Below are 14927 nucleotides of genomic sequence, written 5' to 3'. Positions count from 1 at the left end.
CAATAAATAGTGAATGCATTCAAATGGGACTTGACATCAACACAGATAAGACCAAATTTATGATAGTATCAAGGAGTCCAATAAAGAATGAACAACTAACTCTTGGTGTTTTAGTTCGGCTAATGGATTAAGTCCACAGTCAAAAGAAACCAACAGCACACACAACTCTTGGTGGACAGCAAATAGAGAGAGTGACAAAATATAAATATCTGGGAGCTTACATCAACACAGAATTAGATCCAGACCAAGAGATCAGGGTAGGAATAGAAATGGCAAGGGCAGCGTTCTTAAAATTCAAGCAATTGTTCTGTGACAAAAATCTGAATACTGCGCTGAGACTGAGGTTTGTTGAATGTTACGTCTGATCGCAACTATTGTACGAGATAGAAACATGAACATTAAAAGCGCAAATAGTTAAGAAGCTTGAAGCCTTTGAACTTTGAATATACCGGAGAATGTTGAGAATTCCATGGACTGCCAGAGTCACCAATGAGGAAGTGCTGACAAGGATGGGTCAAGACAAAAAATTGTTGAGAACAATAAAAGTACGCAAGACTGCATACCTTGGACACATACTGAGGAATGATAAATATAATCTTCTGCAGGTCATCACGTAGGGTAGAGTCGATGGCAAAAAGGGAATAGGTAGATATTGAGTCCCCAATACATTTTATTAAACTTGTTATTAAAAAATAGTTCGAAAAAGCTGACTTTTTAGCTTATAAACATTTAAAATAAAGTTTGACATTTTTTGTCACACGCTGGTAATGAAAAGCTGGTGAAGAAACACACTTTCCAATGAAAAACAGAACCTTCTATGATCAATAGGAAACAAGATAGCATTTTTTTTTAATCATATTTCCATTGTTTATTAACATTAAGAGCTGAAAATTGAACAGATTCTAAATAAAGATGTAAATTTTATTACCCAACTTATAAGTGGCATATACAGGGAAGAAGTAAAAAGTTATAACCCGTTAAGGTGATGGTACTCGTAAAGTACCCTCAGGGAAAAGTGGAAGGCACAACTTTCCGCTGTAATATCTCGGCTTGTTTCTTGATATTGGTCATATAACATTCTGTTTTTTTTCAATTATGTTTCTTTCAGCTTTTTATTGAACCTAATCATAAGCGTGTGACATAAAAAATATCAATGTTACTTTTTGAAACTGTTTTTTAATAAAAAAAAATAATAAAATGTTGTAAATTTTTTTTACTAAAAAATTACTTTAACTTAAAAATTAAACCTGCAAGAATCGATTGCAATTTACTAAATACCTCTAGGGTGACTGTTTGCGCAAATACCTACAGTTGTTTAAAGCTCTCCGGGATAAACAAAATGAATAACTTATAAGGTATTTAGTCGATCTGTTTGAAATTTAGCACACTTTAATGACTGATCAACTGCCACAATGTTGAGTGGTTATGTTACATATCATTATGCAAAAAACAAAGTTATTAACATTTATAAATTACAGCTACAAAATAAGAGTTTTTTGCAATTATCTCATCCATTTGTTTATGTATTTTAATTTGGAAACTTAAATTAGAAAATCACCTGGAGAGAACAGAATACCAAACGAACTCCCAAAGTACGGAGAACCAGATCTGACCAAACAACTATTAAAACTAATCCAAAAAATAATAGAACAAATCAGAATTCCTCAAGAATGGAGATCAAGCATCCTTATACCTCTCTTCAATTTTTTTTTTAATATATGGTATACAGCCAACTACAGGAACTTAGTTTCCTTGTGAACAAGGTTTTAGGTCGAGAAGATCATGCACCGACGCTATATTTATAATAAGGCAAGTGCAAGAGAAATCAATGCAATACAACAAACCGGCATATATATATATATATATATATATATATATATATATATATATATATATATATATATATATATATGTTTCGTGGATCTCAAGAGGCATTTGACCGGGTCAAATTAAAGGACGTTATCCACTTATTGTATGCAGGAGAGATACCTCTAGGAATAATCAAAACGATCGCGAATATCTACCAAAACAATACAATAAAAGTAAAAGTAGAAGAAGAACTAACCGACTCTATTGAAGCTGGCAATGTTATAAGACTGGGAGATTCCCTAAGTCCTCTATTGTTCAACCTGATTATGGATGAAATAATAAAAAAAGTAAGAACTAAAAAAAGGATACCAAATGGGAGAAAAACAACTTAAAATAATCTGCTATGCAGACGACACGATACTACTCTCTCAAAGTGAAGATGATTTACAACGTATGCTGCACCAATTTAATATAACCGCCAGAAAATTTAACATGTTAATTTCCCCAAAAAATACAAAATGCATGGTTATAACAGTAAATTTACTAAGATGTAAATTGGAGCTGGAAGGTCAGATAATAGAACAAGTGATGGAGTTTAAATATCTAGGCATCCCATTATCTACCTACGGAAAGCTCAAAACTGAAGTGGAAGAACAAGTGAATAAATAGAGCAAACAGAGCCGCAGGCTATCTGAATGAAACAATATGGGGAAATAAAAATATTGGGAAAGAAATGAAAGGCAGAATTTACAAAACTGTCATCAGATCAATAATGACATACGTACGGGGCAGAAACACGACCTGACACAGAGAGGACAAAAAGGTTATTAGAAACAACAGAGATGAAAACACTTGAAAAATTGATGGTAAGATAATGTGGGACAGAGCTAGAATCAGATCTACGACGTAGATGCAAGCTGGAGAACATCAAAAACCGGGTAAGAAATAGAAGAGTAGAATGGAACGATCATATAAGCCGAATGATAATAAATAGAGTAGTAAAGACGGCGAAAAATATTTTTTTCACTCTTTACGATTGTTAATAAAAAAAAATAAAGCAAAGTCAACTGTAAGTATTCATGTAGTTTTCATCAACTATCCCTCATATACATTTTAGATCCTTTAAATACCTGTATAAGATTTTTTCAGCTTTTTTTCTTCCTTGACTGGGATATATGGGGCATAAGTAATATCTAGATGGACATTTGTTAAAAAATGTTTCTTTTAAAAATCTGTAATAATTAATAGGTAATAGTTTGTATTTTAAAATAAATTCTTAGAAAATATAGTACCGAATTTTTATAATCCTAATCTCCCTGATCCTCTTAACTCGACTACTTCCAATACGCCAGACGGAACCAATAGAAGAAGACATAAAAGATATGAAGATACAAGATACGGGTAAGAAAGTGAAAGACAGGAAAGAATGAAGAAAAATAAAAAGCAGTATGTGTGTGGTTGGAAATATGACTGCGGATTACTAGATCCATTCCCCAATAAAAAGCAGGAAAACACCAAAAATCATAAAAAAGAATCAAAATGTGCTAATATGTCCCTATAATAAAAAAGGACTTAAATGAAAGAAGTTACAATTTCCAGAGCAACATATAACTCATATGATAATCGTAATTTATTGTTTGAATAACGTAATGTGATAATAATTTCACCCAGGATTTTTTACATGACATAATTAAGATTTATAATAAATATAAATGAAATGTTTTAGTACCCTTCATCATCATCGTCCAACAACGGTATCTCGTCCGACATAGTTCACTCTATTGAAAATTACACAAATTTTAAGCACCAATACACTTCAACAGCCGAACTACTGAAAACCATAGATAGCGAGCGTTTACGTTCACCTTCGCACCGAACTGAACCAAATATCTTATTTAACTGATGTACGATTGTACGAACAACATTAGATGTCAAAATACAATTCCAGTAAGTTTATCATCGGCAATTTAGATAAGTCCATGCGACAGACTGAGCAAACGTGGACTATTTTTAATTGGGCATTTAGTTTACTACTTTGTTTTGAAAAGAAATATATTTTACCATACTGGCTGAAGTGAATAAACTGTATAAATACGACCACCTAATGAAGTTGAAAGTCGACTTCGACATAATTTAAGTAGTGACGGGGAAATCCGTCATTTGCATAATTTGCTGCAACAAGTTAATTGGTTATTTTTATGTCTTTTAAACAAGAATCTGTATTGATCTAAAGATATTATTCAAGAAAAATAATTATTTCAATACTAAATATTAAAACATAAAGGAAATGACGATTTCAAATCTGGTTAGACCACAGCGTAACACATTTATCTACTTCCAGTATTATCAAATTGGGTATAAACAGAAAATACAATGTTTCGTAATAAAGCCTGACACCCTCAATTTAATTATTTTCCTCTGAAACTTGAGAAACCTCTTTTAATTGTTATTTAATTTTAGATATTTGTAATAATATTTCAGTTTACAAGTACATGAACATAGAAAATAGTCTTTAGTAATGTCTACTGAAATTATTTGCCACTATAACACATAATAAAGGTATATACAAGGTATGACGGCATACTTTGGACACATACTTGGACACATACTGAGAAATAATAAATATAGTCTTCTGCAGGTCATCATGCAGGGTAGAGTCGATGGCAAAAAGGGAATAGGTAGAAAGAGGAAGTCATGGCTGCGAAATATTCGAGACTGGACAAACATGACTGTAGACGAATTATTACACGTTGCAAAAGACAGAGAAGCTTTTAAAAATGTGGTCGCCAACCTTCGTTAATGGGGACGGCATAGGAAGAAGAAGAAGATAACATATAATATCGATCACTGAACGATCAGTTTAATATGTTTGAGTAAACGAGTAGTTTACTACCGAATCATATATTCACTTCTTCAGTTTAATATCCAAATAGCTGTGAGTTTAGTAATAAAGGTTACCAAGATTACTGCACCGTTGTTAATGCATCAGCTGAGTCGCTAGATGATATTTTTGAATCTCCAGAGCTACAAGTACTCCTACAAATTCCTAACTCAGCTTTTCTTTTAGCAACATCTCTTTACTGTGCGTGATTACGACGTTTTTCTAGAACTGTAATGTCACATTTCCTTACTAAGCATGAGCAAGATGTTCTAGAACTATTCGTGGACGTCGAATACGGTATCCTTGCGATAAGCAAACCTACAGGATAAGCCAGAAAAACTGTATTTTTTACAGGTGCTAAGTATACTGTATAGGAAAGAATTTAAGGTTAGTCCATGTTGTGAGACCGCACCAGTAGGAAAAATGTTTCTGATGTGTTTACCTTTTTTTGGATCATTTAAAAAAAAAGTCTGTTGTCATTTTTTCTTGACAGTTGACAGTTTTCGAGTTATCGGCGATTTAAAAGCTGAAAAATGCGAAAATACGAATTTTCGAGGCTTGAAAACTCATGTAAATTATTATTATTGAAGTTACCAAGTCCTTAAATTGAAGTTTAAATATTCAGTTTCTGAAGAGCTTAATTTCAATTTATTTAGACTGTTATTTTTTAATTCTAAATTATGCGCGTCCACTCGATGTTTAGGCCACCGCGGCGGCAGCTCGCCACACTCTTGACACTAATAAATATTTACAATTGTTAAAATTTTGTAATTGATTATTAACATAGTTGATTTTGAAATTTATTGTGTAGGTACTATTATTACAAAATTTTAATAAATGTCAATATTTATTGGGAATTTTTCGCATAGTACGTATAATATGTACAGGGTTGCGATAAAGTCTGGCAACAAGGTTTTATCTTTGAAATGAATAAAATTAAAATTATGAAATTTTGGGATAATAAATGGCATTATATTCTGCATGTTTTACATTTACATTTCTGCATATTCTGCAATTTTTAGATTCCCTTGCCGAGTAATTTATCAAGCTGTTTGCTTTGCAAGTTTTAGAAGGCACAGTGGTAAAAATTTGAATTCGGTTTAGCCAGGTAGAAATCGTTAGATTTCTCTTTTTGTTTTTAGATGGCGTAGTTACGTCCGTATATAGTTATTTTGATAACTATTGTCTAGGATGGGAAAGATTTTTGTTTGGATTCAGAGCAGTGGCTATACCGCTCTGAAAAGACCTAAAGAGGTCGAAATACGTATAAGCGGCCTGTCGCTGCCGCCCTGTATCGAAACAAAAATCTAATACCGTCATCATGATCTTGAGGAGAATTCAACAAAAAGAGGCAGTGTATATTATTGGAGACTTTAACGCCAAGGCTGGAAAATCTGAAAATGAACCACATTTGAGAGATATTGTCGGGTCATTTGGCTTGGGCATTAGAAACAACCAAGAAGAACGTCTCCTACAGTTTGCCAGTGAAGACAATCTAGTGATTATAAATACACTTTCTAAACACTACCCTAGAAGGCTCTCAACATGGACTATTCCAAAGAAAGAACATAAAAATCAAATCAAATACATACTCGTGAGGAAAAGATGGAAAACCTCAGTATTAAATGTAAAAGCTCATACAACTAGAAAAATACATCAAACAGCTAAGGGTAAATAATACAGAAGAATTCCAGATGAAACAGATAAACAAAGAAAAACCATAAATATAAGATAATTCAAGTTTGTATGACGTCACCGTTTCCAGTATATGATTTTTTTTAATAGCAACGTAGGTTAAGTGATATGTCAAAGAAAAGCTTATTTCATCTTCTTATCAAAAATCATAGTAACTTGATGCAATAATAAATAATTAACCAAATAATTGGAGAAACGTTAAAAATATTCAATTCATCAACTTTTCTGACTTCTGACAACTTTCAAAACTGACTATTTAAAATTGATACCTACAGACTTTAAAAAGTAATAGAATAATCGCAAATTTATCAGAAAAAGAAAGCATTCAAGTACTCATATTAGTCGGATTTGGTGATCAGAAACGAACGTATGAAGAAGCAAGTAATCTTTTTAACGATTTAAACCCTGAACTCCCTCCTATAGGTATATCAATATCAATCAATAGTATCCAGAATAATAAAGAAATTTGATGAAACTGGTAGTATAAAAGATCGTCCAAGGTCTGGTAGACCGAAAACAGCAACTAATGACGATAAAATTTTAGATATCCTGTTCAGGAGAATCCTAAAGTGTCTGTGAACTGGCAAAAAATCATGATATTAGTAGAAGTGTGTACAGTTCATTTTACATGCACATAAATTTCATCCATACAAAATTGAGACCCACTAACAATTATCTGAAAATGATTTTGATCGTCGATTAGAATTTTGTGAAAGGGTAACAGAGAAAATAAAGACGCAACACATTTTTTTTAGATTTTGTTGTATTCAATAATGAAGCGACATGCTGTTTAAATGGTCATGTGACAAGGCATAATTCTCGATACTGGTCACATTGTAATCCGCACTGCATGGAGGAGATTCATACACAATATCCAGACAAAATTAATGTCTGGGATGGTTTGGTAAAAACCATTTAATTGGTCATTTTTTATTGAAGGTACGCTGACCTGAGCCAAATATCTCGACCTTCTCCAAAATCAAATTATACCTGAAATCAACCGTTTGTTTCCAAACGTGAATGTATATTTTCAACAAGATGGTGCACTTCCACATTATCAAAGGAACGTTCTTCTTCAAGTGCCATCTCCGCGGCGGAGGTCGGCAATCATCATAGCTATTCGGACTTTTGAGACGGCTGCTCTGAAAAGTTCATATTTGATGTACATCCGTACCACTCTCTCAGGTTGCGCAGCCATGACATTCTACGCCTCCCTATGCTTCTCTTTCCTTGGATCTTTCCCTGCATAATCAGTTGGAGCAAGGTGTATTTCTCTCCACGTGTAATATGTCCGAGATATTCTAATTTTCTTGTTTTTATTGAATTTAAAATTTCCATTTCTTTGTTCATCCTTCCGAGAACCTCTTTGTTTGTGACGTGTTCTGTCCATGATATTTTCAGAATTCTTCTGTACACCCACAGCTCAAATGATTCCAGTTTTTTCATTGATGTCGCATTCAAGGTCCAAGATTCCATTCCATAAAATAAAGTCGAAAAAACATAGCACCTCGCCAACCTAACTCTTAGTTCCAGTTTTAAATCCCTGGTACATAGAACTCTTCTCATTTTGTTGAAATTTGCTCTAGCCTTTTCTATTCTTATTTTTATCTCCTGATTGTAATAATTTGTGGAGTTAATTATTGTTCCCAGGTATGCATATTTGTCCACTTGTTCGACGTTGGTTTCGTTTATTAGAAGATTCTCGTTATTTCTTTGAGTTTTCGATATTCTCATAAATTTCGTCTTCTTGACATTCATTGTTAGACCATACTCTTTTCCATACTCTGCTATTCTGGTCACCAGTCTCTGAAGATCTTCAATGTTTTCGGCTAAGATCACAGTGTCGTCCGCATTTACCTTTATTCTAGCTGTTTCACCCTCAAGAGCTTTTTTCAGGACCTCTTCGGAGTAGGCATTGAAAAGAATTGGCGACAATACGCATCCCTGTCTTACTCCACATCTAATTTCAATTTCTTCTGACAGCTGTTCGTTAACACGTACTTTTACTCGCTGTCTATAGTATAAATTTGATATGATCCTGAGGTCGTTGTAGTCAATCTTCTTTGATTTCAGGACATTCATTAAATGTTTATGTCGTACAAAGGAACGTTAGGAAATATTTAAATACAATTTTACCTCAGAGATGGATTGGTCGAAAAGGTATAAGAATGGCCAGCAAGATCACCCGATTTGACACAACTTGAGTTTTTTCTGTGGGGTTACTTAAAAAACTGCGTTTTTATTAACAGACCAACTAACCTTAATGAATTAAAAGATCGAATACATCGTGAAACGCAGTTAATTACTGTAGAAATTAGTAACAATTCTATTTGCAGCTTTCACGATAGATTGTATCATTGTCAACAAACAAATGGACAACAATTTGAGCACTTACTGCAAAGAAACAATTTAGTTCAATCGTATACTAATGTTATGAGATGTAAAATACCATGTGTAAAAAATTAATATTTTTAACAAAGTTCCTTCATTATTTGGTTAATTATTTATTATTGCGTCAAGTTACTATCATTTTTGAAAAGTGGATGAAATAAGCTTTTCTTTGACATATCACTTAACCTACGTTGCTATTTAAAAAAAAATCAAGATGGCGGCGATACCGGAAATAATGACGTTATACAAATTTAAATTATCTTGTAAAACATGTAGAATACAATGTCATTTAGTATCCCAAAATTTCATAATTTTAAGTTAATTCGTTTCAAAGATAAAGCCTTGTTGCCTGACTTTTTCGCAATCCTGTAAATTGCGACAAAGACTCAGTCGGGACAGGACGTCCCGCGTGCATGCGTACTATTTATTATAAAATTTTCTCCCACTAGTCATTTTATTATTTCGATTGCAGTATCTTTAATATTAGCGATATTTAAAATTAAATATTAAATATAATTTCGATAAATCCAATGACTTCATTCTCTTCCGTCCCTGTATAAACAACATTATCTTTACTCGTAACTATTGAAAATAAAATATTATCTAGTTCAGTTGTTTATTTTTACCAAACTTTCTCCAATGAAGAATGAAATGTCGGGTATTCCGTTTAATTTACTATTTGTTCTTTATTTAACTTTCTAAATAGAATAAGTATTATAAGAATAGCATTTTTAATAAAAATAAAAAAATGTTAATTGGCAATAATTTTAACAACGGAAATAAAATAACTCTGCCTATACTTCACATTTTTTTTTAATTTATTAGAAATAAAGACAAACGTGTCTTTCCTTTAATTATTTGATCAATTATTTAATAGTGAAAATTACTCCATACTCCATCTCATGGTTGCGTAACTTGAGGGAATGGTACGGATGCACATCAATTGAACTATTCAGAGCAGCAGAATCTAAGATCAGAATAGCCATGATGATTGCCAACCTCCGTCGCGGAGATGGCACGTGAAGAAGAGAAGACTCCATTGGGTTTTAGTAGATCAGTGAGATCCATTAATTATAATAGAAGACAAACACAATAGTATACTGTTCTCCGCCTCGGGAGATATCCGTAGAGAAAATTCGAAAATCCATAACTTGTAAGGAGGATTGATAGAGATAGTGCAAGCACTCCTGACCACGGCGCAGTAGACGAAATTTGCTTTAGTCCCCACTTCCATGCGAAACGCATTGTACTATGCACTGTATAATTCCACTTACAATAGAACCTTTCTGCCTTTGCGTGAACTTGACTCCGCCTTTGCGCAGCTCCATGGTCAGGAGTGTTTGAACTATCTTTACCTGTCAGCCAGAGACGAATCCTCTCCGACTCAATGCTCCCCAGATGCTCCTCCATCCCTCACACACGACGTGTCAGGATGAAGACTTCTGTTTTACCGTCGGGGACTACTACTTTGTATGAATGCTCTGGGTAATGGGATATTTACCTTGTTTCTGTCTTCTTCTTATTTGTTTGGGGTAGAGTGAGGCGATTTTCTATCGTTTTCTTTATTTGCGCTGTGTGCTGTTCATGATGTCGCGCTGTATGCTGTATATCAGTCTGGATTTAGTTTTAAATGATAGTTTGCTAGCTTTTTCACTAATCCTCCAATCTTGACTTGTATGTGTTTTGCCTTTATAGTGTTAGTTACATAGGATTTAAATGTTATTCCTATGTATAACGAGACTGCCAGATATATAGCTTCGTTGGTCTATTGTCTATTCAATTTGGGAGTCGAAACTTGGTGGTACTAATCGGAGATTTTCTTCTTTTTAAATATTACGGCCTGGGATTTCTCGCGATTTACCTACTTCAATTTTACACTGTATGCATCCATTTACAAGCTCGTTTACAGCATGTTGTAAATATATAATCTACCATTATGTCTGTATTTAACATGGCATTAAGGTCTTCTTTAAGGACCAGATCCTGTGGTCAGACATACGCTGATGTGATCATGATTGCGTGCTGTCTCATTTGGACCATCACGGTAGCAGACTTCAGAGTGCCCAGTCACCTTGGAGTAGGCCTTAGGTGATGTTCGATATGTTTTTATTAATATTTATTTATTTATTTTTCAATTTATTTACGAATTTATTTCCTATCGTTTTAAGTTTTTACGATAATCCTTTTATGTGTGGTATTATTTTCCTCGTATTATTCCTTGTGAATTTTATAGGATCCCGTTCTAAGTTGTTCTGTTCCATTCAGCCCATTCTTAAAAATTACTTATTTATAAACGACAAGGGGTAATCATTTTTTAATAAAACATGTTTCTCCTCTAAGAACAAATTTTCGTTAGAACCCGTAATATTGGTTCTATCATATATAAGGATTTAAGGATTCACTTTTTAATATTGATGTTGTTTGATTTGTAATTTAGATATCTGTTGGTGTGTGATGGTTTTCTTTACTAATTTATGATATTTTCCTAAGCTTAAATGTACAGTCCATCTAATTTACTTACCGTTGCACGTCATTATCATTGACAGAGATCGAAGTTGACATAGTTGCCGAAGTATAAAAAAATCCTGAATCCATTTTAAATCAAATCGGTCACATAATTATTGCAAAAGTGGATTACACAACAAAACAAATTAATATTTAATGTAAATCAATAGAAACAAAACAAGAGTTAGTAAAAGAGCGACAAGAAAACTGGCCCAAAATCTGTCATTTTCCAATGTAAATCTCCATAAGAAACTCTAAGGTCGATTCTGGTCATTTTTGTCTCTTTTTGTGGTGGAGGCGCGACGGCTCGTCGGATCGTGACGTGAAGGGTATCGTTGGAAAGCGCAGGGGGTTGAGATAAAAATCAAACGCATAAACACACCAAAAGGGCACTAAGCTTGTAACGTCGAAACGGCTCAACGTACAACAATGTGTAAGGTATCGATGAAAAGGGGAGGGGCAATGAATATGTTACGATAAAAATAAAACGTAAAGACATTGCCAAAACGGGAATGCTTAAGAACAAAGAACTGAACTCTCAAAACTGTATCACTAGACTAAAAGAGTCCTAACGAAGTCGTTAAATTTATCTACCAGTACAGCTTCCCCGCCGTAATTGATTATTTCACGCATACGAAATTAACATGGTCAAAGGTCAAAGTGTGTCTTAAGATGGTAAATGTATTAGGTTAGATGATCTCTGCGTACCTCTGTCTACGTGTCACACTTCTATTCTGTTTACCTCTATTCTGTTCGAGAACGATTTCCGAAGTGGAAATTGAAACGTCAATAAACGTATTTTAACCTTTAATTGTGGCTTATTCCCATTTAAATATAAATTAAAGTAAAGCAAGGTTAATAAAGGATAGCACCTTAGCATTCGTGATCTTGAATTCTGGGATTAGTATTTGAAGCGCGCTTTCGCGCTTTTAGTTCCAGTAACTGGTCTAGCTAGAGTTTTGGTGAAAAAGCTGCTCAAATATTTATATTTACTCAAACTCTACTATATAAGTGTATTGTTCACTGTAAGAGATCCTTACACATAATTATTTTTTGTGATTATCATAAATTTAGTTTTTTTCGGTTCATTTTTAGGCGGCAGGCCTTGCACGCATAATTATCTTTGATTTTTAAAATTATCTGTTTTAATCATGTTCTCATCTGCGAGTTCTATGTTATTTATGTATGTATGATGTACGGCACTAGATGTTGGACATTTAAAAATAAATTCTCTAAAGAGTTGCTGAGTATGGAGTTACTGTAGATCTGTGAAGAAGTCAACCCCTTACCGATAAAGGCAAGGACGTAATAATGAGTTTAAGATTGTATCAATAATACTTACAATTTAAAATAAAAACCGTAAATGTATGAAATTAACCGAGAGACAAAGTATAAAATTGTATATTCCATAAACAATAAATTAAAAGCTCTCTAAGAACTATTATGGTAAAATGGAAATTCCATCTACGGATCGTTGTCGTCAATTTTTGCAGACACCAGGTAAACATCGCGCAAATATATGCGACCTCGAACTTGGTAAAAAACTTAATCTCGATTTTCAAGAGGTTATTTATTTATACAAGGTTTTCAGAATAAAACTAAATATGCATACACATTAATATTGTTGGTGAAATACAAAAGTTGTAACAATAAAAATTACAGAGGAAAATTATTTCGAAGTTCTTTCGAAGTTCATTTAAATAAGGGAAATTAAAAGTTTTGACATACATAACGCCAAAATATTATTTTTATTTACACATTTTTTATTAGTTTAGGTTAGGTTAGGTTTCACGGAAACAAAAACAACATAACTTTTTTAAACTACACAATTTTAAGCTTTATAACATATTATGCAGTTGAAATAGACACGCACACATATAAAATTGTAAATAAAGAACGGCCAACTTAAGTTGTTAGAGCTTCTTACGCTGCCGAATAGTTTTCATCTTCATTTATCGCGTTCTTAATACCGATAGTAAATAATTGAGTCGAAACCACCTCAATCTCGTCATCTGTGCAGCCTATATTTTCTGGATCAATTTGTTTCAATTATCGCTTTAAGATATTTATAATATATATAGTATTTTTCATATAAAAATGCGTGTATGTCACAATTTATATAAAGTGACGTCACTTATATTTAAAATTTCCAGAACGTCAACCTTAGAGTTCAAATTTTCCTAACACAGCTAATAATACGAAACCCATACGGAACTGCTCGATCTTTCATAGGCGTCAACATTGTATATTAATCAGAAAAATGTAATCATCATTATATTGGGAATTTTATGAATTTTATGAAATAACTCTTTAAGTCCAATATTCCACAAAATAATAATTTGAATTAAATAGATTGATCTGATCGGCCTATGGTGGAGCAGTACGGCAAGAGATAAGGGCTTGCGGCTAGGTGATACTCCTCCATAGATCCCTACCGGAAGGGCGTCGAACGCCTAAATACCGGGTATATATATATATATATATATATATATATATATATATATATATATATATATATATATTAAATAGATTAGACAATTATACGCAACTGATACAGGAATACTTCAAATTTTATTGACAGTTCAGCGTGTGGCAAAAGTGTATAAAGTGTTGCCGCTTTTTTAGAGTAAAAATTTTGTTTATTTTTTGATTTCTTGCATAATTTGATCATAATATAATATATATTAATAAATTGTATTTATAAATGTATATTAAATTTAGATTAATAGTTTTAAAAACTAATTATTGTTGTGTATTGAAATTGTGCTATGCCAAAACAACTAAATAGTCTGTAGAAAGCTGATAAGCTTTCATATAAGATAGATTATTTTGAATAAGAAATAATGGTGGGACGTTTTTACTATTAATGCTCTAAATAGAGGTAAGTTTAAAATTTAGAATATATAATTTTATATTAAAATGTAAGTGTATTTACTGTTATATAATAGTTTGATAAATAGATGACATTTTAAAAATTCCTCACTTACTAACTATTATGATGTTTAGCAACGCTGTGGGGTTCTGACGTCGTAAATCTTGAGTGACGTGTACGCATTTTTATACAAAAAATACTATACTACAATAACTCAAAAATGCATCACCCAATCCCCAAGATGCTTTACCTTTTTTTTATAAATAAATTAATTTATTTATGCGCCAGTTGTCAGAGACGAAAATGCCATTGAAACTCTAAAAATCATACGAACGAGCTGAATTTTGCTGAGAATGTCAATTTTGCGACCCAAAAAAGATGCAATAAAGTTTACTACTCCTGTCCCTAAAACCCCCCTCGTAGGGGGGGGGGGAAGAAAAAAATCGAAATTTACCAAGAATATGTGCACGGTAGAAAAAAAGGTTTAGAATAAAAAATGATGCTGAGATAATGTTGAACAAAAATGTTAATAGTGCTTTTTGGGTAGTTACCTCGTTCTCACGTTCTCTCAGACACAACATTTGAAACGACCGGCGGTTTTGAATGTCAGTTACGAGCGCGAAATCAATTTTATATTAAATTTGTATCAACTCGGCGGTATTCTCAACGGTAAAATCGAAGGAAAGAAATGGATAGGACGGAAGAAACTCTCTTGGTTGAGGAATTTGCGGCAGTGGACAGGTTTGACAGCGGACCAATTGCTACACGTAGCGC

At 33.1% G+C, this 14927-nt stretch overlaps 1 protein-coding gene across 4 annotated transcripts in view; it reads right to left on the bottom strand.

Annotated features, from left to right (window-relative positions):
• ATP7 (copper-transporting ATPase 1) overlaps positions 1–14927 on the bottom strand; it is a 101727-nt gene that overhangs the window by 53810 nt on the left and 32990 nt on the right. Inside the window, exon 1 of one of the 4 annotated variants that reach the window (XM_072525515.1) lies at positions 3539–3889. The exons of the other annotated variants lie outside the window; for them this stretch is intronic. Coding sequence (XP_072381616.1) covers positions 3539–3579 — 41 coding nt within the window. The 5' untranslated portion in view covers positions 3580–3889. Of the gene's footprint in view, positions 1–3538; positions 3890–14927 lie in introns of those variants that run through there. 4 annotated transcript variants of the gene reach the window in all.

Source organism: Diabrotica undecimpunctata, chromosome 3 (genome assembly GCF_040954645.1).
Source record: "Diabrotica undecimpunctata isolate CICGRU chromosome 3, icDiaUnde3, whole genome shotgun sequence".
Classification (NCBI taxonomy): Eukaryota; Metazoa; Arthropoda; class Insecta; order Coleoptera; family Chrysomelidae; genus Diabrotica; species Diabrotica undecimpunctata.
This window is presented reverse-complemented; position numbering and strand designations above follow the sequence as displayed.